The sequence below is a fragment of the Oenanthe melanoleuca genome, chromosome 11, assembly GCF_029582105.1.
Source record: "Oenanthe melanoleuca isolate GR-GAL-2019-014 chromosome 11, OMel1.0, whole genome shotgun sequence".
In the NCBI taxonomy this organism is placed as follows: Eukaryota; Metazoa; Chordata; class Aves; order Passeriformes; family Muscicapidae; genus Oenanthe; species Oenanthe melanoleuca.
Window position 1 is genome coordinate 6,712,129 of NC_079345.1, and position 24,409 is coordinate 6,736,537.

At 45.1% G+C, this 24,409-nt stretch overlaps 1 protein-coding gene across 1 annotated transcript in view; it reads left to right on the forward strand.

The window, feature by feature from the left end:
* The first annotated feature begins 1,243 nt into the window (after window positions 1–1,243).
* PSKH1 (protein serine kinase H1) overlaps window positions 1,244–24,409 on the forward strand; it is a 30,040-nt gene continuing 6,874 nt past the window's right edge. Inside the window, exons 1-3 of the mRNA XM_056500803.1 lie at window positions 1,244–1,289; window positions 2,663–2,825; window positions 3,928–4,953. Of these exons, the coding sequence (XP_056356778.1) occupies window positions 4,015–4,953 (939 nt within the window). The 5' untranslated portion in view covers window positions 1,244–1,289; window positions 2,663–2,825; window positions 3,928–4,014. The remainder of the gene's footprint in view (window positions 1,290–2,662; window positions 2,826–3,927; window positions 4,954–24,409) is intronic.

A 24,409-nucleotide genomic window follows, 5' to 3' on the forward strand; every position in this document is an offset into this window, starting at 1 on the left:
CATTATCAGCTCCGTGCACACCAAGGAACGAACCCGATTTTGTGGGTAACAGCAGGGCCAGAGTAGTGAGGGGGCCCCTGGGGTGAGGAGTTCCAGGAGCCTGAGGGCTGAGGGCTCCTGGGGCTGAGGGTCCCACGTTAAAAACTACAGTGTAATTTTGGCTTTCACATTTATGTATTAGATTTTGGACACTGGCATTGAATATTCGGATATAGTACAATGTATAATTCTATGTCGCTGTTCATTAGTATAACACAATTTATTAGTTTAAGTATGCTCCATATAATTTATAGAAATAGTGGTGTGATAAATTTATTATATCGTAGGCCTTAGAAAAACACGAAATGTTAACTGAAGGAAGGGTGGGAAACAATTATGTTGGTTCCCACATCTTCTGAATGACCTCTCCAAGAGATAACTCACAAAAGCAGAGCACCAAAGAATTGTAGAAGGATTTGTTAAGCCCTTATCGGAGGATGTAGAACAACAGGATGGAGACACAAGAAGAACAAAAACATATATCACAGGATGTCAGAAAAGTCAGAGTGTAAAGAAAACAAACCAGGAGTTCCTGAAACGTCAAAAACTCACAAGAACGTCTGAATAATGTATGAAGCACATGAACAGGTATGTACCTCAGTAATGTAACAGCATATAGATCACACTGTCCGAATATACCCGTGTGCTTTTTGGCCAAACATCAAGGGCACCTCAGTGCTGGTTTATTTTTTTGTGCTTGTTTTATCCCTTATTAAACTTAAAAAAATTTCCAAACTCCAAATCTCTTTTTATACACCCAGAGTCCTGAGGGGCCCCGGGGGATGCAGTGAGGCCCCGCAGCCCCTCACGCTCCCGGGGCTGCGGGCGGTCCCGGGGCGGATCCGGGCTCTGGGTCTGAGGGGTCCCACAGCCCTGAGGGGTCCCAGGCGGGGCTGAGGCGCCGGGGGGATGCAGTGAGGTCTCGGGGGTGCAGTGAGGCCCCGGGGAATGCAGTGAGGCGCCGGGGGCGATGTGATGAGGCCCCGGGGGATGCAGTGAGGTCTCGGGGGTGCAGTGAGGCGCCGGGGGCGATGTGATGAGCCGCCTCAGCCCCTCACGCTCCCGCAGCCACGGGCGCTCCTGGCGGCTCCGGCAGGGGGCGGTAAAGCGCCCCCGCCCTCCCCGCGCCTCGGCCCCGCCCCCCGCCCCTCCGCCAATCGCCGCGCGCGGTGTCCCCGCCCCTCGGCCGTCCCCGGCGCGCGGTGATGACGCCATGAGGCGGTGCCGCGCCGCGGCCGGAGCGGGCCGAGGTGAGTCCGGGATCGGCACCCCCGGGACCGCCCGGCCCGGCACCGGTTCCGGCTCCCCTCCCTTCCCTTCCCCTCCCTCCGGGGGCGGCGGGGGTGAGCCCGGGAGGCGCGGGCGCGGCGGGCCCCGGTGCCTCAGCCCTGCTGCTGCCCGGGGCGCTGGGCCGCGGGGACGGGCGGGCCGGGGCGGGAGCTCTGCCCGCTCCCGGAGTGTCCCCTCAGTGGGGCAGGCCCGCTGCTTCCCAGGCCTGGAGCCGAACCTGCCGCGGGACGAGCTCCCGGCACCGGCCCGGCCCTGGGTCCCCTTTCCAGTGTAGCGACAAACGGCCTGGGTTGGGATGAGTTCTGAAAACAAACAGTTTTGGGAATCCCGGCTGGTTTGGCTGATTCTGGCCAGCCCCTGGCTCCGGCACAGCTGCCTGCAGCAGCTGCAGCCCCGGGTTTCCCCTCCGAAATCCACCAGCAGCTCGCAATGGAAATGGCAGCTTATGTCAGGTTTATGTCAGGCACTGAGAGGCACGTTTGAGATGTGTTACTGAGATGGCAGGCGAGGAGCTGAATCTCCGAGAGGAAAAGCATAAATCCCATGTTCCTTCCCACCACTTCCAGCTGTAGCTCAGGCAGTTTGTCACACAGATAGTTTGCCACCCGTCAAGTATGTGATTTCCCACTGGGAGAGCTGGTAATGCTCGTAATTTATCTTAATTCCTTCCCCCACGTTCTTGGTGATTACTATACAGGAGCATGTCTTACACTAATGTGGAGTTAAGCATTTTGTTGCTGACTCTGGTGTGCAGCTCTGGGATTCTATAGCCTTCACTGGAACATTTAAGTGTACAAGGAGGAGCCACTGACATGCTGGAGTTGCTGCCAGATCTCAGTTAATGCCATTAGTGGATTTATAGATAATATTTTCAAGTGTTTGATCCTTTTGTTTGGTTTTATTTATAGGTGGAATGTTTTACACGATGTGTAAAACCTTCTCTGCATGTTGAATTGCTCTGTAATAATCTTGTTTATGGATGCTCTCATTCCATTTCTCTGTTGCCTTAAAGTGCTTTAAGATTCAATTATGCTGGAAAAACTGTCCGTGGGAGGCATTATTCAGGACTAGCCAGGGCTCTGAATTTTTTTATCATGGTGCCTTAATCTGAATGAAGCCCCAGCTCCAGGGCAGTGCTTGGTCAAAGTCAGCTAAGCTTTCTGTGAAGTTGTTTTTTATTTCTACTGCCTGCACCCTACTGCAGGCATGTCTGTGCGTGGCTGGCTTGTTTGACTTCAAGGTGCTGCCAGGAGGGAACTCTTCCCTTGAGAAGTTCTATGATGAAGTTCAGTTATAAAACTGAATCTTTACTAAAGCCTGGTTTTCTTTCCAGGTTGGATGGAGAGTCTGAACTACTTCCAGGTGTTCCTTTAAAACATTTCTTATTTCTCCACTTGCTTCTCCCTGTGGAAGACCGGCTGGGGTTCCTTTTCTGCTGTTCATGCTGAGCAGTTGCTTGGAGAGGTGGTGTGTGAGTGGACATACACGTGGTGATGGTAAGACCTAAAAGCACATTTTCAAGGCTGGTGGTTTTCTGAAGCCTCCTGTGAAGGCTCAGGCAGGTGTTGATGGACTCTGAGTGAAAAAGGGCAAATGTGAAACTGCCCAGTGACTGCCAGAATCACAGGTGGCTTCCCCATCTCCTGACCGGTCATATTGCTTTAATCAGCACATAAAGACTTGCCCAAGTGCAGCTGGTTTGGATTTGTTGGGATGCAGTGTGATAAGCAAGAGCTCCTAGTCTGGAACAGCTGGTAGGAATTCCACCCAAGACACACTTCTTACAGGCAGCTCTGTATGGAAAGCCAGAAGGACCACTTGATGCCTAAAGACGTAAAATATAGCAAAATTGAGATTGTTGAAAGATGTGAAAGCCCACCTTGATTTCTCAGGGTTTGGAGGATGAGGGATTTGCTGACTAAAAGCTGCTCTGGGCAAGTGAACATTTCCCTTTTAGCTGCAGCAATTTAATTGGTAAAATGCACCTTAAAACCAGTGTGCCTCTGGCTCCATATTCCCTGCCTCTTCTATTTCACTGATCCCCAGCAGCAAGGTAGTGAGAGGTTTAAGACAGTGTACAAATTCAGTATAAAGAAAATCTTGGGAAGTTGTGTTAAGTGAACGAGTTGCTGAGGTACTCTATGGACATTCTGATGAGCAAACTGGGAGCTATAGGGTTTGGATTGGCAACTGTCTGAGGAAGTTGAGCAGATGTAACAAAACTAAAGGAAATGCTTGACTTTTTCCTTTATTTGATTTTTACTAAGCAATTGTGTCTGGACAAAAAGACCTCCAGAAGTCTGATGCAGCCTCAACTGCTCTGTGACTGATTCAGTGCTCAGCAGGGAGCAGAAAACAAACGATCCTTAATAAAGAGAGATACTGTGTGATTTCCATGGACACTTCAGTTCTGACCATAACTGGGTGTTTGTAGGCACTGCCTTCACTCACTTGTGATGAAAGCAGCAGAGCATTGTGCATGTTCTGTAGTAGAGAGGAGTGAAAATCCCATATCCTCAGTTTGTGATAGCATGGCCCCATTTGAATTTTTACTACCTTAATTCCTCTTTATTTGTTTCTTCTCATTCTTTTTCTAAGATTCAGATGTGGGAATCGCCCCGGATGTGGTTGCTGCTGGTGCTCCCCTGGGAACATGCCTTGATAGGGAATTAACACCAGTCAGTGATGGGCTGTGGGACAAGCAAAGTGCTTCCCGAGCCCCCCAAAGATGTGCAGCTAGACCTGGTTAAAAAAGTCGAGCCTTACACAGGCCACAGCGACATCTACAAGCATTTCATCAAAGATGACTGCGGGGCTGTCATCAAAGCTGGCTCTCCCTCCCCTCCTCATCACACCAACCCCTATCCCGGGAACCCCGTGCCCGCCCAGCAGCCCGAGCCCCGCAAGAACAAAGTGGCCAAGTACCGCGCCAAGTTCGACCCGCGGGTGACGGCCAAGTACGACATCAAGGCGCTGATCGGGAGGGGCAGCTTCAGCCGCGTGGTGCGCGTGGAGCACAAGGCCACCAAGCAGCCCTACGCCATCAAGATGATCGAGACCAGGTACCGCGAGGGGCGGGAGGTGTGCGAGTCGGAGCTGAGCGTGCTGCGGCGCGTGCGCCACACCAACATCATCCAGCTGATCGAGGTGTTCGAGACGCAGGAGCGCGTCTACATGGTCATGGAGCTGGCCACCGGCGGCGAGCTCTTCGACCGCATCATCGCCAAGGGCTCCTTCACCGAGCGGGACGCCACGCGCGTGCTGCAGATGGTGCTGGACGGGGTGAGGTACCTGCACACGCTGGGCATCACCCACCGCGACTTGAAGCCGGAGAACCTGCTGTATTACCACCCGGGCACCGACTCCAAGATCATGATCACGGACTTCGGGCTGGCCAGCGCGCGGAAGAAGGGAGATGACTGCCTGATGAAAACCACCTGTGGCACCCCCGAGTACATTGCTCCCGAGATCCTGGTCAGGAAGCCCTACACGAACTCGGTGGACATGTGGGCTCTGGGGGTGATCTCGTACATTCTCCTCAGCGGCACCATGCCCTTCGAGGACGACAACCGCACCCGCCTGTACCGGCAGATCCTCAAGGGAAAGTACAGTTACTCAGGCGAGGTGAGTGTGCTGGGGGAAGCCAAGCAAGAAGCTCTACCTGGGTGTGTGTCTTTGTGATGACCAAAAGCTGGCTGTCATGTGGGTGGTAACATTTTCAGGGGTGAAAAATCTATGAGTGTGGCTTTTAAAATCCTTTCCCATTTTCTGTCTGCTCCCAGTGCAGCATAGCAAGCTCCTTTAAAAAGTGTGTGCAGAGAAAGAGGAAGCTTGCTGTAGAACAGAACTGGGATGCTTGTGGGTTTCTAACTGTGGTAAGCTGCTGTTAGAGGCTTTGCAGGTGAAACTTGCGCTGAGATGTTTGAAATGTGGCACATGTATCACTAGTCTGATTTCTCACACAAATCCAAGTGTAGTATGGAAAATAGCTTTGCTGAAAGACAGGGTTATGGCAGGCAAGGGGCACTTGCTTCTTCCATGTGGAGATGGGATTATTTTAGAAATTGATCTGCATTGCTTCCTGTGCTCGGTATGTGAGGAAATGAAGGATTGAAAGATACTTTTCATAGATAAGTATGGAAAGAAGAATCTTGGGGGAATGATTTTTAGGCATTCTGCAAATGATAGTGGGGCCTCAAGGTGCTTCTTGCTCTTCAGAAGAAACAATTTGAAGTTAAACACTTCTAAATAACATCTTCACACTTCTGATCAAAACTCAGTTGATATTAGGAATGAGTGTTGCTACTGTCATGTCCTTGCCATGCCATGCCCTTGACTATTGTGTGCAGTTCTGTGTTCTCTGGACAAAAATGCAGAGCTGAAAAGCATGTGTAAAGGCAGTGTGAAATAACCAAAGGCATGGCCTGGCTTCTGTTTGAAGAATGAGTGAACAGACTAGGGCCCTTCCTTCAAAAAAATTAACATTTGAAGGGGATTTGATCAAACTCAGTGCAGCCACAGGCAATCAGGAGAGACTGAAATGAGTGTTTTGAAGGTTCCCTAGGATAGTTTACTCTGATGTCCACTGGTCCTTGTGCCAGAATGGACTGGTTTTGAGAAATACTGTGAATTGCAATTAGGCCTCTGGAGACTTGTTAGTTGTACATGCAGAGGTAGCACATGTGCCACAGAGAAAGCATTAAAATCTCTATTTTGAAAGTGTCAGTGAACAAGCCTGAGGCATTTTACTTGTTATGCCACCACAAATTACACACTTTAGGAAGCTGTTATGGATACTGTGTGTGACATGAGTGGTTGTTTTGGAAAGCTGTGTGTGCTTTACTGCTTGAAAAGCAAATATGGGTCAGCTAGCAGCCTGTATCTGTTGCCTGGATGCTTTGTAACTGTAGAGCCAAGGAAAATGAATGCTTTAATTTACCATTGTAATTAAGTCTATGCCCCTAAATTGCATAGTGCTTGACTATGGGCAGGTATTGGCAGGAGATTCAGTAAAGAGGCTGCTCATTTTGTGAATAAATTCTATGAGAAAACAAAGTGAGCCAGAGGTTTAAAGGTGTCTGCTGTGATTCCCACAATCTTGCCAGCACTCTTTAAGCCATCTTCTGGGTTTTCGAATGCTTCTGAGTTTTTGATGTTCACAGACAATGGCTCTTCTTTTTTTTGTGTTACACTGGAAGAAGTAGGAAGATGTCAGAAATGAGGGTATTGATAAGTTTGTCAGACTAATGGGCATGGCAGGAGCTCTGAGTCCTGGTTTCTTTGGAGTAGGAGTGGGCAGAATACTCAAGTGCACTGCTGAAAGCATCTGTCTTGGATGGATGCAGGAGCAGAGGTTTCATGGGAACAACTGCTTTTCTTCTCTGTAGTCTGAAAGTTAAGGATCTGAAACAGAAGAGGAAATGTTGAAAGAAGCCTGTGAACTGGAGTGCCCAGAGCTGACAGCTTGAGCTGTGTGGCTCAGACAAGTTCCAGTGGGGAAGGAGGGAGCTGTCTTCAAGCTGCACCATGGCAGCAGCGGTGCCCTGAGTCTCAGTGCAGAGTCCTGCTTTTTTGAAAAGTCTGACCCCAAAACCTGGTCACAGAGGACAAAGCTGTATTGAAAGAGGAACAAAAGCCAAGATGCATGCTGACCTGAGAAGCAACTCCATTTTCTTGGAAAAACAAGTGATGTCAAGTCCAGCTACTGTAATTGCTTTCTGACTGGGACCATCTTACCCCAGCTCCTGTTCCTGGAGTGTGAGGTCTGTTTGAAGAGGCCATTAGCAGATCAATAGGAGAGGTCTCCCACAATAGGTTATTCAGGTACTGCTGACATCACTACTCTGATTATCTCTTGTATCTCCTTCTATACTTTTTGAACTGCTTTGAGTAATGGCTAGGATGAGGAAGGAAGGACAGCTGGCTTTGTAATTGGGTGTGCTTTTTTTCCTGAGTATCCTGAGAAAGGGTTAGGTGGGCTATTGACACTGCTTTGAATGAAGCCTGCTGCAGAATCTTTTTTTTCACTTGTTTTGTTAGAAGTTACTAAAAAGAATGTTTGGACATAATTATTTAATTTAATTTTTAATTGAAATCTTGGAGTTAAAACTGATTTCTGGGATCTCTCTGTAGCTTAGAAAGTTGACTGAGGAATAAAGCTGGAATTCCATTCTTAGTTTCCTTTGAATTTAAAAGTGCAGAATTGAAGATTGGACCATCATTATCCTGCTAGGACAGGCTTGCTCTGGTCCTGTTTCAAAGCTTCTCCTTTTGCTGAATACCAGTACTTTTATGTTGCTTTACACACCTGGGAAACTTGATGGAATAAGTGGAAGATAATGTATGCTGTGGTTAAATTGGGAGACTTAGCTAAGGTGTACGGATTGTTCTGATTTTGATACCTGATCTGGGCAGATCACTTCTGTCGTGTTCTGTTCTCCTGTTCATAGAGGTGGTATGCTCACAGTGGGTGAGGTTGGTGTGTGCTGCTGTAAGAACATGTCTTTATCAAATAACCAAAAAGCTTGTTCTAAATAATGATGCTAGTGGATGCATTCATAGGAGAGACATGCTTGATATATGAAGTTGAGCATTGCAAGTCTGTAGGAGCTCTGCAAGGGACTTAGTAGCCTGTGGAGAGATGATCTGGTTTTGTGTGGCTTAGATTTCCCAATATTTTTTGATCAAAATCCTCAGCAAAATCTCTTGAAGGAACCTTGCAGCTGTATTGTGATAGTGGCCTTCACATGGATCAGCAGTTTGCTGATAAGCACAGATGAGAAATACATGGTCAGTTCCATAGGGAAGCACAAAACCAGTGAAGATTGAAGAATCTGTGCTCTTCTTTCTAAAAGCCAGCAAGGAAAAAGTTCCCTAACCTGCACAGTCTCTAATGATTCAGAGTATTCAGAGGGTGAAAATGAGGGCTGGGGACCTTGGAAAAAAAGGAAAAAACTTGGAAGTTTTCCTGAGTTTGAAGAGCAACTGGATGGATTCATGGAAGACACATTGATGGAGAAAATGACCAAGGTCAGAGGAGAAGCCTGACTTGCAAATTGTATGTGCATTGCATTTCTACTTTCCTCTCCTTGAACATTCAGAATCTTAATCATCTTCTGCCCTAACTTGGAATTTAAAGCACCAAGTTAAATGCAGGTGTTGAGTAAGCTCTGCAGATCCTGTATGGATAGATTCAGGCTGGAAGAGTGCCCTTAGTTACAGGAAAACCAAGTTACTCTGGATGAGTAGCATGAATGGTGTTCCCATAACAACGAACTCAGTCTGTGTGAGTAAAAAGATAAACCACTTTCTCCCTGAGCAGTTTTTCCTGCCTGCAGCTGCTAGCAGAAGCAGAAAGCAGGGAGAGAGCAGGCAGTGCATTAACAAACAAACTACCTGTGCCACCTAGCAAAAAGCAAGATAAAAATAAAGCCATTCCAAGGCAGCTGATGCATCCTTATAAATGAGTCCTTACCCAAGCACGTCTACAGAGCATTTCCAAAGTACCTTGTAATTATCTTCATTGTGGGGGCTGGTTAAAAGTCTGTGGAGGATTTGTAATCCCTCAAATCCCTTGTGACACATAGTGGAGGAGACAGGTGACAGGCTTGTCAATTTTAGGATTAATTTCCTGCATTTATTCAGTGTTTTGAGAGAGAACATGGTAGAGCTTGAACCCAGACTGCTTCTGACTCAGTTGGGAGCTGGTTGCTGAATCCCCCATCCTGCCCCAGAGGGACTGATCAGTCATTGTATTATGAATTATGATGACTGTGGTTGTATTTCCTATCAAATGACAAACTTAATCTAAAACAGGCACAAGCAACAAAAAGAAGCTGTAATTATTCTCAGTAACCTGCTTCCTCTAAAAGTTGCAGATAGAAATGTATAGTGGTGACTCAACTTTCTACATGCTTGTATTTTATTGTAGAAACTGGTCTCCTATAAGAGGAAAAAAGTTACATCAGAGAAAATCTCTCTATAATCCTTATCACTTTCAGGAGAATTCAGTTAGTATAGGACAAACATTCTGAAACTTTGGATGGGTCTTCATACATAAGTTTTGCAATGCAGTAAGTTTTGCTTTGATGCTCTGGCAGTTTGGCTGGCTGCCAGTCCTGTAGTGATTTCTCTATGTTTGTACTTTTGGTCACTTAAAATGAATTACATATGTCTATGTAATTTTAAAAAACTAGGTCTTTTGTTGTTTTGATGATAGAAGTACACTTTATGAAAATATACCAGTTTAGAAAAAAATCAATTATTTCATACTGTATTAGCTTTATTTTCTATTTTATATTTAGTTTGCCCCAGAAATTTGTCCAGGTTTTTTCCTTTTTTCCTTCCAGTTCATACCCTTAATGTTACATATCATTAAGTTTTGTGTAATATGTTATGCGCTAATTAAATTGGTTGAAGGGTAGCAACTGCCCTAAAAGAGGGGAAACCCTGTGATCTTCTTGCAGTACATCTCCTGTTTAAGTTGGGCTTCTCTGAATTTGAACTGGAGTATGTCTTAGGGAAAACATTCAAAGCTAGTTTAAAATATAGCCAGAAGCAGAGAAGCACCACTGCCCTCTAATGCTCTCTTGATCCTATATATTTTTTAACACAGGAGATAAAGTCCCATATGTACAAGAGGCCAGAAAAGCTGGTAGGTGTCCCCCTTTATGGAAGATTTATCTTTGCGAAGTGTAGAGCTGTGGTTTGCTCCAAGTGGAGCTCAGTGCAGACATCTGACTGTTCTGAAGCTCTCTGGGCTCGGTGCCTGGGAGGGTCTGGATGCAGCAGCATCCCTCCCTTGTGGGGTCCCCAGAAGGCCACTCTGACACGTGGTGTGGCCTCCATGGCTGTGCCAAGATGGTCTTTAGAGCCATTAGATGCTTTTGCAGGGCAGTCATCACCTTGGCCTCTGATGTCTGTGCCAGAAGAGAGAAGAGATTTCAAAGCAGCAGGGTGGCCAATTTTCCGTTCTTTTCTCTGGAGTTTGAATGGCCCAAGCTGTTGAATATAATGTAACAAAGAAAACAGGGACGGGGCAGCTGAAGGCAAGATTTTGAAACACATTTGCAGTACTTATTGGCATGAGCATATAAGTCTCTGGGACTGTGTTTTAGCCTTCTTGGGGAGAAGAAGGAGCTTTTTACTTAGAGCAGCTGCTATTTTTTCCTGTGAGCCACATTAGATGGTAGAAGTGTTTTACAATAGTCCTGTTCTTAGAGTAAAGCAGGCATTTTTTTTCCTAAAAACTAGAGCTGGCTTTTTTCCTCCGTGTAGGGAAGAATTGTTTTTTATATAAATTGTTGAGCCCTTTGCCTGGAAAAAGTAAAAACCCATCAATTTACAGAGGAATGTGCTTTTGCATTTCACATGGCTGTGTGAAAGCAATGATTTTGAAGTAGAACAACGAGAGTGTTGGCGAGCTGCAGTCGCAGGGCTCTGCTGAAAAGGGCACTCTGCTCTCCTTTGAAGAGCTGGAGCACTTGAACAGGATGAAAGCTCCTCTCCAAACCAGGCACAGAACACTGAGGCCAGCCCAATAAATGGACTTCTCTTGGCTTCTGCTCTTTCTTTTCTTTTAATGCACCAGATCAGTGGGTGTGAGGATAGGTATGTTTGTGTAGCTCCATCTCCAAGAGCTGAAGTGTTTGTCCAGATCTCTCCCTCTGCAGGAAGGGACATCTTTGGAAACGTGATATCCTCAATTAAAACCTGGAAAATCCCCCATCCTCCTGCATGTAGCAGTGACTATGCTCCTGAAAAAACTCAGCATGCTGCATTGTTAAACACTTTATTTACAGGTAAAGAAACACTTTTCCAGTGAAAACGCTTTGAAACCGATGCATGCATTTGAAAATCAAGTCCCTCTTGCTCTGGCTGAGTCTTAAGATTCTTTTTGAAGGTTGTTTCCTCCAACAGAATTGGTGTCACAAGGACCTTTTTCAAAATCCTTTTGCCTTTTTACTGTGTACTTCAGCTTATGTTTCAACACAACAGTGAAGAGAGCCTCCAATGCTAGGACAGGGTAAGCAAGGAGAGGGGTGATCTTTCTCTGCCTACATCTGCCATTTCCATACTGCTGCAGTCTGCAGCACTCAGTGTTAACAGTTTGTATTTCACAGAATTGTGCATGTCATCAGGACAGGGTGGAAACTGTCTAAGCCTCAAAGCCTCTAGAAACAAAGAAAGCAGGGAAGGAATCTCCATGGGGAAGAGTAATGTGGGGTTTTTCCCCAATTATTTAATTCACAGCCCTTTTTCCTTTGGGCTGCTGTCCACATCAGGAGTACCTGCAGGTTCAAGGCACAATGAGTGACAGCAGCTGAGCATTTTGGTTAAGATTTTTGGGGTGAAAGACTGTATTTGGGGAAGTGGTGTACATGTAATATAAGGATGGAGGAAGGGAAGAGCCACATCTGGGGGGAAGGGATTTATAATAGTGTTGTGGTTTGACATATATTTTCATTCCTTCATCTGGGGGCCCTATAAAATCCTGTTAATGGTGGAATAGTATTTCTGCAGAATTAGGGATGTAGGGATAAAGGCACATTGGTAGGGTAGAAAAAGAATAATAAGCTGCCTCTGTACAGAATACACATCATTAACAGAAAGGATTTGAACTATCAGCTACCATTGGTGTCTTTGACTCCTCTACATTTGCCTAAAAATAGCCTAGGCCATTTCCTCTTTTACCTTTGGCTGATTGAGTCTTTGGTTTTCCAGTTGTGGCTCAGATGTTTTGTTTTTTCTGATTCCTTAGTGGAGGTGTATTTTGAGGCAAGACATGCTATTGTACACTCATTGACTAAGGACCAAGGTTCAGAGAGTGAGAATATGTGTTAAATCTGCAGTGAGAAGAGCTGTGACCTGCAGGAAACCTATCCCTAAATACAGCACTGTGCCCTCCTCCCCTCCCTTGGGAATGGTTACCCTGGGGTTGGAGACTGTGTTGAAATCCAGCTGCTCCTGGTAGTGGGCTTGAGCCAGGTGCAGCCCTTGAGCAGGGTGTGAGCACTCCTCTGGTTCTCTCACTGCTGTGGCACACATGGGAGTTTATCACAGCTTGTGGGGTGAGTGGATTGGGGTGACATCTTGCACTGCTTCAGCTGGATTTCCTGGACCTGTGGCCCCAGATGATTGTATGGAAGCACAACACCAGGACAGCATTGCAATTCTAGGGGCACAGGGAGGACTGGCTGGCACCCATAAAACATTTTTAAAGTGAGCTTTCAGAGTGGAGCTGTAAAAGTGTGGCACTCTGGAGAAAGTTACAGCATCTTCCTGACTCGGTTCTGAGCCCCAGGCTGAGGCTTTGAGGTTTTGCAGAGCTGGCACCTGCCTGTGGTTCTGGCTGCTGCCCCTGCTGCAGATTAAAAGCCACTTTTGTTTAATCAAGACTGAGCTCTATGGGGAAGGGCTGTGAACATGTACCTTGCTGCAAATCACTTTGTGGCCTGTAATTGACCCTGGCTTAGAGAGGAGCAATTGAACCTGATATATTTGGTACAATCTGGTGTTGAAAGGTGTTTCAGATTTCCTCTGACTGGAATTTGGGACTTCCCTAGCATTTGCAGTGTGCTCTTGCCCTGGGATGTGATGAAGGAGGAGTTAAGCAGTGTGCCTGGCCTGGGTAGAAAGTCAAGGTTTTAGTATCACATAGTTGAAATCTCTTTTCAGTTGCAAAAGCTGTTTTGGGGAATTTATGTTCATGTTGAGCCAGAGGGCTGAAAAGGTGCTTCCTAAACCCAGAGATTTTCTTGGCAGTCTCTTTACCTAATCCCTGAAATCCCTAAATCTGACAAGATTGCAATTGCAGAGTTGAGGCTGTAGGCAAAGGGAACTGGAGTAGTTGTTTGGAGCTGAAAGGTTCAAACTGGCAGTGGTGCATCCGTGTTCCCTGGTTTGGGGCCTGAGCTGCTCCTCCTGTCTCTGGTCTCACCACCCCCTGCTCTGCCCCCCCTGCTGCCCTCACTGAGTGATAAGGTAGAAAAAGCAGGCATGTTTTCCAATACTTTTGTTATTTCAAATGGATGTTTTTATAGATTTTCTTGAAAACTGAGCTTTTACTAATGCACCAGATTAGTGCTGATTGGTAACATGAGAGCCATTCACACAAGTCAAGGAGAGGCAGAATGTTCTGGAGGTGGCTGTTAAGAGATCCCTGCTGTTCCTGCAGGGTTCCCCAAAGTGCTGGTGTGGACCCATGCCTGGCTGTGTGTTTACAGGTCATGGACTTCATAATCATGGTACTCCCTACACATCCAGTGCTCCAGGCACTTCAAGTGATTAACCAGAGTCTGGTTACAAAAGGAAGAATTGAGCTTTCTGATAAAAGTATTTGTGTGTTTCCTACCTTTGTCTGTGTTTGAAGAGTAAATGTTTCTAAGAAACATTTTAATAGTCTGATAATTTTGAGAATTGTTATTGTGGCTCACATGTGAGAAAAATTTCTCATTACAGCTGGGATGACTTAGAAGATTTTATATACTGTTTTATCAGTGCTGATAGGAGTGCCTGGGTTGCAGTTTCTTACTCTACATTTAGCTCTTCCTATTTGTTTTCATTTGCTTTTAGCTTCACAAGCTTCAGGAATTCTTGGTGGCATTCTTCAGCTACTGTTTGTTTTGCTTGAGAGGCCGATATTGCAAAACTATGGGAAGCTTGACACTTGGCTGAGAATGTGAAATAATTTCATGGCAAAGTCCTCTTCCAAAGTTATAGGAGTTGCCATACCTCCAGTGTTTGACACTAGAGCTTGGCAAGGATGGAGAGATTGGAGAGACATTGGAGAGATCTTCAGCTATTTCATGGAAGTGTTCCATGGTCTCTGAAAACTTCCTTTTTGGAAATGAACTGTGAAGCAGGGAGAGCCTGGGGATCAAATCTTTTATTTTCCCAGATCTATCATGTTAAAAGTGGCATTTACGTACTGGTGGCTCATCAATAAAGTGGAACATGGCAGTGATGGTGATTCTCTAGAAATGGCTGAAGGTCCAGAGATATTTGGGGGTTTATTGACCAACCCAGGTGAGGGAAGTGCAGGTATGTTCATTATATTTGCAGATGGCATTGAATTGAAAGGGCTGCAAAAGGTATTGAGTTCCAGATAGCCCTATCAACTCTGAGCAATTCAGTAGCAGGTGTAGTTTGGGTTTTGTTTTTTTTTAAGAGTAAGTTAGTGCACAAAAATAGGTGAAGAACAGAAAATTAGGAGGTGTTGGCTTCTCATAAAGGGATCTGAGTGTGATATGAATCACAAACTATTATGTGAAAGCAGTATCATTCTTGTTGGAAAAGGTGAATGTACTGAGATGTATGAGCAGAAAGGCAGCATGTGGTGTGATCCTGCTGTGTGGAGTGGCTGCTGCAGATGCCAAGCTGAAGCTCTGACACTTCTGGGCAGCAGACTTCAAAAACACTGCAGGCCAAGCAGAGAGACTTGACAGAAGATCAACAAAAACAATTGTGAGTCAAAAAACCACTGTCTCCGGAAGACTAAAACATTTTTGGCTGTTTGGCCTAGGGAATGTGTTGTCATAGCAGTTTGCAAATATGTAAAAGGCTGCTTCAAAGAGGAAGAAGAATAATCTCTTTTCCAGATTATGTCAAACAAGAGCCTTAAATGGCACTTAGAAAGATTCACAGTGAACTTTTTACAACGCTGGTGTCTCCCACTCCAAAAAATGTTTACCCAGAGGATTTTCGAAGCTGTCTTGCAGAGCAAGTGAGGCAGTCATCTGTCAGGAGTGATACATCTGTAGTGGATCCTTGGGGGACCATGGGATGGATTGGATGAACTTTGGGTGTCTCTTGCAGCCCTGCCTTCACCCTGATTTCCCAAGGAAGCAAAGTTTATGGAACTGTGCTGTCTTTCAGTCTTCCAGAATTAACTATTTAAATTCTAAGTTTGGTGTCAACCCAGTTTGAGCAACATGAAGGACTCAAAATTGCTATGAATTTTATAAAGTCAGTGGCTCAGCAGGAGAGAGAACTAAAGCACATCCTTCCTGCAGGAAAGGTAATTGATTATCAATCCAAATTTACCCAAAGCTGATCAGCACATGTTTATTTCTGAAGCATTCATGGCATGCTTCACCCTGTTAAGCATGTGGGATGGAGCCTGGACAGCCTTCCATATATGTTGGAAGGAGGGATGTGCTGCTGCTCTGGAGGGGATATGACAGTGCTGGCTGGGGACAGGGAGGAGACAAGCACTTGAGTAATAGAAACCTTGGTTACAAGAGACCTTTAGAGAGCTCTAATCCCATTCAGCTTGAGACAGGAGTGTTGCCAGCACTAGGTCATGTTGTCTGTGACTTTGTCTTCCTGAGTCTTGAAGGGCTTCAGGGATGAAGATCCTCCACCTCCCCAGTGACCTTTTCCAGGGCTGCACCACCCTTCCCCTGGTATTTCCTGATACAGACCTTCCAAGGCACAGCTTCTCCCTGCTGCCCCTTGTTTGAATCTGTTGTGTGACTCTGTAATCCTTGTAACTGCTTTTAAATAAATGTAGTATGCTATTAGATTGCCCTTGGGCTTCTCTTTGTCAGGCTGAACAAGTGCAGCTCCTTTCACCTTTTCTTGAAGGCCACGTGTCAAAGACCCCTGGCTGTCTTGGCAGCTCTGACCTGGATCTTCTCCACAGTCTTTTTAAACCTGGGAATGGCCAGGCTCAACAGTAGGCAGTATGATTCCATATAGCAAACTGAAATGTTTTAATCCTCTTTTGGAAAGAGAAGTGCCCCAACAATGTAGGTAAGAGCAAGGTAGGATTTTAACAGGGAAAAAGATCACATTGGTGTAAGATTGTAGCTGCAGAATTAGGAATGTGTTATGTTAGGGATTTTTGGTTTGTCCTTTTTCCTTCTTGTGTATGTGCAGTTTGGTCCAGTGTCAATGACATACTTTGTTTTTCAGCAGGATCTCTGTCTCCATCTCTGAATAGCTGGGATGCTGAAAGAAATCTGAGAAGAACATATGGAGAAATGTGTTGGAATGGGATCTAGAACAGTTATCCTGCTTTGAATTCTGACAAAAATGTCCCACATAGTGCCAGGAAAGACAATTATAAACCAGTGATCCAGGACTGAACTATGGTAAACCTAGCAAGGCTGCTTAGAGTGTCCCCTGATGTTTTGTTTACTTTAAAATGGGTTATATCCACCTCGCCTACCCAAAACCCTGCTGAGAGAAAACCAGGAATGGCATTGAGCCACACTGGCTTAACTTGGGAAGCACTAAACCTGGGCTTTCAGGAAATGCTCAGATGAAAGGGCATTTCACCTCCTCTGAAACTATGGCAGGGTTGGATTCTGGTTAAAACTGAAAGAGTGACTATAAGGAAGAAATGAGAGTCAAGCCAGACAGTGGGGCAGCTGAGGCTTGGGCATTGCTGGTGTTTGCAGCACAGCTCCTCATCTTGGTCCTTGTGGGTCTCTTCCAGCTCAGGATGTTTTATGGTTCTGTGGTTCATCTGTGTGCTGAGGAGGTTAAAGGAGCTGTCCAGAGCAGCAGAGGAGAGCTGGTGCCAACTGGGGAGCAGGGCAGGGTTGGACTGGCAGCTAAGATGGTCTTAGGATTTACTCCCCCTTATTCATTCCCTTGTAAGAGCCCAGGGCTTGTGCACCAACAGCTTGGAGCTTGTAGGAGGGGGTTGTGTGTATGTGGGAGGTTATAAGCTTATCTGTTCATCCCTCCACCACTGCACTAATCAGCATGATGAAAGATATTCTTCCTCCCTGGGGAAGATCTTTCCTCCCTGTCAGGAACTACCATTTCTTAATTAAACTCTTACTCTGAATTTGTACGTAGAAACACGTATTGACTTCAGCTCCAGTTCACAGCCAATACTCTCTTAAAGTAATAGCTCAGAATGAGAGAACATTCAGCTCAGATTTGAGTTTTTTGAGAATAAAAGCTTTGAACATGTAAGGATACCCAGATGCTGGAAACAATCTGGGGAAGGTATTTTCCAGTTTAGTTATTGCAAATACTGCTGTGAGCTGGTGCTATAGCAATATTTCTGGAAATTTCTGACTCGTTCCATTTTCATGGCAATCCCCAGCACTGTATGCTTGGTAATCTCATCTTTTCACCTACATCCTTCCAAATACAGGTCTCTTAACCCTGAGCTTCCTTAATAGACAATTTTTCAGTCAAGGTAGTGGTTAAAATCCCGTGCACAGCTGTAACTTGCTGACACATTTTTAAGAGTCGTAAAGTGATCCAAGCTGAAATGTGGTATTACCCCATTTTAACAGCTATTCCCTAAGCATTGCACTTAGAAGAGCTGCCCCTGGCTGGAGAGAAAAGCCTTGTGTTTATTGTTTTTGTAGCTGCTGTAATTTTAGAGCATGATTCCAGCTGAATACTCAGTGCCTGTCCAGTGAAAATGGGCTGGCTATTTCCATTCGAAAAGCTGGGTTATAGAAGTTCACCGCACCAGATGGCTGCGCATACTTATAATGCTCTGGATTATTAAAGGGCTGTTGTATTTTCCTCTTTCATCCTTCCTTTATTCCTCCTCCCCACATCAACAAATTAATGCTGAATGCCTGGGAATCTGCCCTGTGCAGTCTTTAGCACATTGCATCTTTTCACTGGAAACTTCTTGTTCCAGCTCTTTTGAACCAGTTGGTTTTGATCACCTCATTGCAGTTGTTTGGGGGTTGAGTGGTGCCTGGGATGGTGCAAACCTGGTGTTATTGGAGCCCCAGCACAGCCCTGGGCTGGTTTGCCACATCATGTGTCACAATTGCTGTCCCCAGCCTGCTCTTTTGGAGTTGACACTTTCTGCTTTCTGATGTCATGTGGGAATCTCCTAAATTAGACGAAACTGCTGCATCATGCATAAATGGGTAATGCAATGAAGGGAGTTCTTGGGGACCTACTTAGAAACATCAGATTGGAAAAGACCTCTTAGGGCATCAAGTCCAATTAATTTCCTTTTCAAAACTAACAGCATGTCACTTATCTGCCACCAGAAACATCAGAATTTTAAGGTACAGTTATTCTGAAATATGACAGAAGCTGGAGAGATGTGCCCTACCTTCAGCATCACACATGTATGTTAGATTGAGTGATTTTTGAGAAAAGAAATAAGTCATTAATTAGTTTGCAGTGCAGGCTTTCACAGCAGCTCCCATGGCAGGCAGAGTAAAATTCAAGGACTCAGCTCTGGTATCCAAAATCTGCTCATTTTTGATCAGCAGATCAAAAGAAAGCTGCTCTGCCTCCAGAGCATTGGCTCCCACCCCTGCCTGGGTCCATCACGGGAGTGAGATGTGCAGCAGTCACACAGGTCAGGGCTTGGTTTCCAACACGTGTTGGGCTCACATCAGCTGCAGGGGAGAGAGGTGGGTTGGTTGTTTAAACCAGAGAACAACACATTGTTTGGTTGTTTGTTCCCCACATGCCAGCGTGGCCAGAGCCTCAATAGCTTTTCTGCTGATGTGAATAACAAGCAGGGGTGGTGAAGGGATTTAATCACACAGAGCAGAGCGCTGCACGCAATCGCCCAGCCTAAGTGACACTCAGAGGAGGATCTCTTTCTTCTCCTCCTCCTCCAGCCTCAGAGCCTGAGTCTGAACAAAACATAACGCACTTGAGAGCTCTTTAAGGCATTGTAAGGGAGGCTGCTTTCCCCTGAGTTTGTTATCTAGCAGGACTGGAGTTGCGCATGGGTAAAGTGCCCTGTGTTTTATGCAGTTTAGAAGTCCAGGAGATGCTTTTGTAGGGAATGCTGGTGTACCCTCAGAAGCAGCAGCAGCTGCATTCCTGAGGGACCAGAGCAAAGTGTCTCCACCAAGGGAGTCTCTCCCATTGTCATTGAGGCTGGAAGACAGGCTGTGGGATGGGTTTCATACTTGGTTAAAGTGCTGCTAATTCTGGACTCCGTTCCAGTCGCTCTCTTGGGTTGATGTAGCTACTTCTGCAGCCATCTGATGAGTCATGCCAAGGAATGGCTGGGCTGAAAATCCCAGCTGAAAAATTTACAGAAACTCCTCAGTTTGGCTCACTTTGTTTGCACAAACCAAGCTATCTGTGCCAGCACAATGGGGAATGCAGCATCAAATGGGAATGACAACAGAGATGTGTTCATCTCCTGTGATGTGGAGCATTGCTAATGGTGATAAGGGCACCATGTGAAGGCAGTTCCCTCTGACCAAGTGGAAAACCAGTCTGTTTGTTGGGGCAGGCTTATTCCAAATAAATCTATTTTATCTTGTGAAATGTCAAAGTAGATATCTGAAGGTTTTCTGTAGGAGAACCTTGCAGGAGCCTGTGTGCTGCTGTAGGGCTTCTCAGTCTTTTTGGTGCTTTGAGACTTCTGCTGTGCTCAGGCAGAGTCGTCCTAGGAATCAGTGTGACTGGAATACAGTATTGTTGGCCTAAGAGCAATCTTTTGCAGCTGTGATAACATGCTTTGTGCTTCATGTTATTGTAAAGACTGACTGGCAAGGGAAATCCAGGCCTTTCACTCACCTTCCTCATAAACATTGTCCTTTTTTTCCTGCAAACATGTAACTTTGGTAGGAATCAGGAAACTAATATGTATCCTTCCTTCAGCGGGTACTGTTGAGACTGAAAGCAGAGCTTGAAGTCAGATGATTGTTCCTTCTTTTATTTGCACACAACTAACCAGAAGATCTTTCTGCAGCTTTGGGCAGCTCTTCTGCTTCCCCCACTTTTTTTTTTTTTTTTTCCTTTTCAATCTCCTCTGGATTGCTTCAGTCCTGTCCTGCACTTGTGTCCCCCCAAACACACCAGTGTCAGCCTTCCTCAGCTCCTACACAACCCTTTGCTGCTGCCTTGCAGAATTAATTTGGAGGGTTATTAGGATTTTGCTAAGTTAAAACTACTGTTTTGTCAACTGATGCAAGTTTTCTGGAGAGTGGATGCATTTCTCCAGGGACTGGGGTTGCAAATTGCATTGGTAGAATGTAGCCTTATGTATCACTAAAGAAAAAGCTTCAGTGAAATGGGAAAGATGTGTGTGGTGCAGCAAATCAAACCTCCAGCTGTGTAAACAGATCAATAAACTGATTTGTGTTTGCTGACCAGAAGAAAAATCTAATTGCAGGTACTCCACATTCAACATTTGTGGTGAAACTAGAGTAATTGGAATAATGAGAAATCCAATGTGCTTTTGTTTGGAGTTTATTCTTCTTTAGGGTTCATTAAACGGGATGGGCCTCCCAAGATTTAGGCTGGTTATGTATCACAGTTCCTAGGTCCTCAGACTTCATAGATTTCTTCAAATTCCATATCATCACATTTTCCATCTTTTAATAAGACTTGAAAAGATGGAAGTGATATTATTCCTAGTGTTTAGAGGCTCATTTGACTCACCAGAATCTCATTTGATTGAAGTTTGAATGTATCTGGACAGCAAAATAGCTCCTGGGTTGCCTCAAATTCCAGGTTTCTGCAATTACTTACACCTAGAAGATAAAATAATGCTTTCCTGCATGTCCTGAAGATGTATTTCCAATTACTGCTGAGCCAGTTGTCAAATACTTTTCACTCTAGTATCTCTTGCATTTCTTTGGACTTAGGTAAAAAGAGGGTGAAGGTGCTGACATGATTGTATTTCTGTGAGGGACCATATTGAGAAAGGCAAAAGGTTTTAGGGTAAGAGGGGAAGAAATGCCCAGGAAAAGCCATGAGATTGGAGTTGTGTGGATGTGTTTTCTCCATCTGAGGGGGACAAAAGCTCTTTCAGGGTGGGTATCTTAAGTAATTTCAATTGCCAGTAACAGAAATGAAAATGGTAGTGAAGATTTCTTAAAAAGTTACTACACAGAGAGAAAATTTTCACCTGCATTTACCTTCACTTTGAGATAAAGTTGGTGAATTTAATAGATGTATCATTAACTTGGATGTCCCATTAGGATTGTTTGGAAGTGGAAAATGAGTCCTCTGTGAAGGAAGCAGAATGGGGTGAGCTGTGGCTCCTGGGAGGTGGGGAGGGAAAGAAGGAATTGGGGTTGATGGAGTGTAGCCAGGTAATGATGAGTTTGTGATTTTAGCTGAATGAATAGCTGAAAGGGAGTAATAAGAAAACTACAAAAAATGGGTCTTTAAAAGCTTTTCAAGGCAAGCTTGGAAGAATGGAGGTAAAACCTCTTGTTGCCTGGGTTTCATTTAGATCTGCCCACCAGTGAAGATAGAACCCAGAGGTCTGCAGCTGGAGATGCTGAGTGTGAAGGGAAAGTGAAGTGTTGCCTGTTGGCTTCTGGTACCACCTGGGATCAGCTGAGCTTATGCCAATGAAGATTAAATCCTGCAGGTTGATTCCCCTTGCTGTTATTTAACAAATGAAGTACCTTATCCAAAGTCTGTTGGGAGTCTGTAGGCTTGCAGTGTGATTTATATTCCCCCATGGCTGGGCAGATTCAGCTTTTTGGTTCTGTTGTTGTGAATACCATGAAGGCTGAGCTCCTCAGTGATCCATCTGCAAAACAGACTGGTGTGTTCAGCTACAATTGAACCTTTATTGTAGTTTGCCTGATTAATTTGAAAAGGATTTTTGCTATTTTATTTACCTTCTTTATAAACAAGCACTTTCATGAGTCTGTGATCAAAATTTGTCCCTGTTCTGTTCTAACAAGCACCTGTTTTTTTCTTGTCATTCATTGCCAAGGTACATTTCATCAGCTAAGAAAAAGTCATTTAAGGCAGGTTGTGACAAAGTAATTTTATTTAAATATTACATTATATTCTTTATAAAGCAGTAGACAGGGGAAGAGGAAATGACATCAAGTTGTGCCAGGGGAGATTTAGATCAGATATTAGGAAAAAGTTCTTCACTGAAGGCATGGTCAGGCACTAGAACAGGCTGTCCAGGGCAGTGGTGGAATTACCATCCCTGGAAGTGTTCAAAAGGCATGTGGATGTGGGAAATGGTTTAGTGGTGGACACAGCAGTGCTGGGTTAATGGTTGGACTCCATGATCTTCAAGGCGTTTTCCAACCTTAATGATTCTACAACAGAAAAGCTTTAATGTTTAGAAATATTTTTTTGTTAATGGATTTAATTTTTGAAATGTAGAGTGGAGTGGATTTTGACTTTGTTTCAAGCACAAGTGGTACCTGATCTGCAGGAGAAGGCTGTGCTTCCTCCCTGAGCACTATTTCCATTTCTATTCTGAATATGTTCAGGAACATTTATAGGTTTTTATTCATGTAGCAGTATTTCCTTTATATCAAGTAGTTAATATTTTCAGACTCTTCTCTTGCATAATTACTGGCAGTGATCATGTACCCCACTTCAGCTGAGTAAGCCAGACTGTTTTAGTCCTTGTAAAATAAGGGTATGCTACCCTGATCCCCCTCACAGCCAGTTCCTCAGCTGAAGCTCAAGTTCACCTTTCCTGGCCATGCACTGACAGGCTGTGGGCTGGGAGCAGTGCTGTACCTCTTACACCATCCTCCTTTTCATTAAAAAATCCTCCCAGGGATCTGTTCGCTTGCTGCTGCCTTGAGTCTTTTGAAAAGAAAATTTCTTTCTGTAGCAATGAATTAAGCCTCAAAAAAACCAGGCCATACCTTTTTTAGACCTTTTGCACAAGAAAAGGGCATTATTTCTGGTTGTACAGGCAGTGAACCCTGAATTTTAAAATAGCTGGGTGCCTGTCTTCCTCACCCAATGAAGAGAATGAGAGACACAGAATTACAGACTTTCAGTTTTTTAACTAGACATGGGTGGGTCCACTTAGTTATGTGTATGCCACCATTATTATATGGAAATCTTCATTGAAGGAATCTGCTCATGCTTTTCTTAATGCAGTTTGGGATGATCTCCACTGACTTGAAAAATTCAGTACTGGTGATTTCAGGACAGGTGAGACCCCCAAAGTACCCAGTGGTTGCAGAAACCTGCTCTTGCCTGGCTCCATTCACCACTTGGGGTTTTCTGCTGGCCATGCTGCCTCCTTCTCTCTATCCTTATTCTGTCACATTTTTCTTTCCAGCTTTGTCCACATCCACAGCCCAGCCTTCACCTCATGCTGAAGGAAATTTCTCACTTCCCACCTTAGTGCAAATACAGTATTTTGTCAGAAATGAAACAATTCAACATTTGTGGCTGTAGGTGTTTGACTCATAAGTTGTTATGGCCATTCTTGGGTGTGCTGGGAGGTTATTTATTATAGGACTAATTAATTATTTTGGGCTTGTTTCTTTAAAACTAGCATATTGTAAAACAAATTCCTTCCTCTTTCCATGGTAAACATTATTGACAATTTCTTACATCTAACATTTCTATATATTTAGAACATTTTATGGGGTTGTTTCCATCTGGGCTGAGCTGCTGTTCCAGGGCTAACCAGTAGCAACATCTAAATTTCTGTGTGAGAGTGAGACCAAGTTCCACAGCAGAAAATTCTGTCTAGTTTTGGTTCTAGGAACAATGCAGAGGTCAGTGCTTCCTCTCTAGATGTGTGCCTCAAGATGAAGAGTCAGAAGAGCCCTGTGGGTCTGGGGTTAGAATCCATCCTCTGTGAGCAATGGGGCTCCTGTTCCTGCAGGAATGGCTTTGTTGGATAGAAAGCACTTGGACAGGGAAGGGTCTCCAGTGAGATACAGTTACTTTGCTTCTAGTTGTAGGATTTTGGAAGGTGGTGTGAGAAGATGAGGTAGGAAGGAGCAGCAGCTGGAGCAGGACACAGGTCTGGGAGTGTGTGTGTGTCATGGTGCAGCAACTGGAGCGAGCTCAGATGTGTGGGTGGGTGTGTGACTGAGTGTGTGACTGCTAGAGAACATGGAGCTGGAGAAAGGGAAAGGGCCTGGAAGCTAGGGGTGTCCATGTGTGTGTGTCTCTAAGGACAAGGACAGAACTCCAGGAGGATCTGGGGCAGATGGACCAGGGAAGTCCCAGCCACTGCTGGAGAGGTGGTTGGATCTGGGGGCTGACTGACACCCTTGAGTGTGCACAAGGGTGTGTAAGTGTCTGCAGGCTTAGAGTCAGCTACCCAGTGCCTGAGCCCAGCTGCTAGAAGGATCCACTCTGCACCTGTGTACCTCCAGGTATTTTCCACTTGTTCAGCCTCTTCCCCTAATGTGAAGTAGTTGTGTCTCAT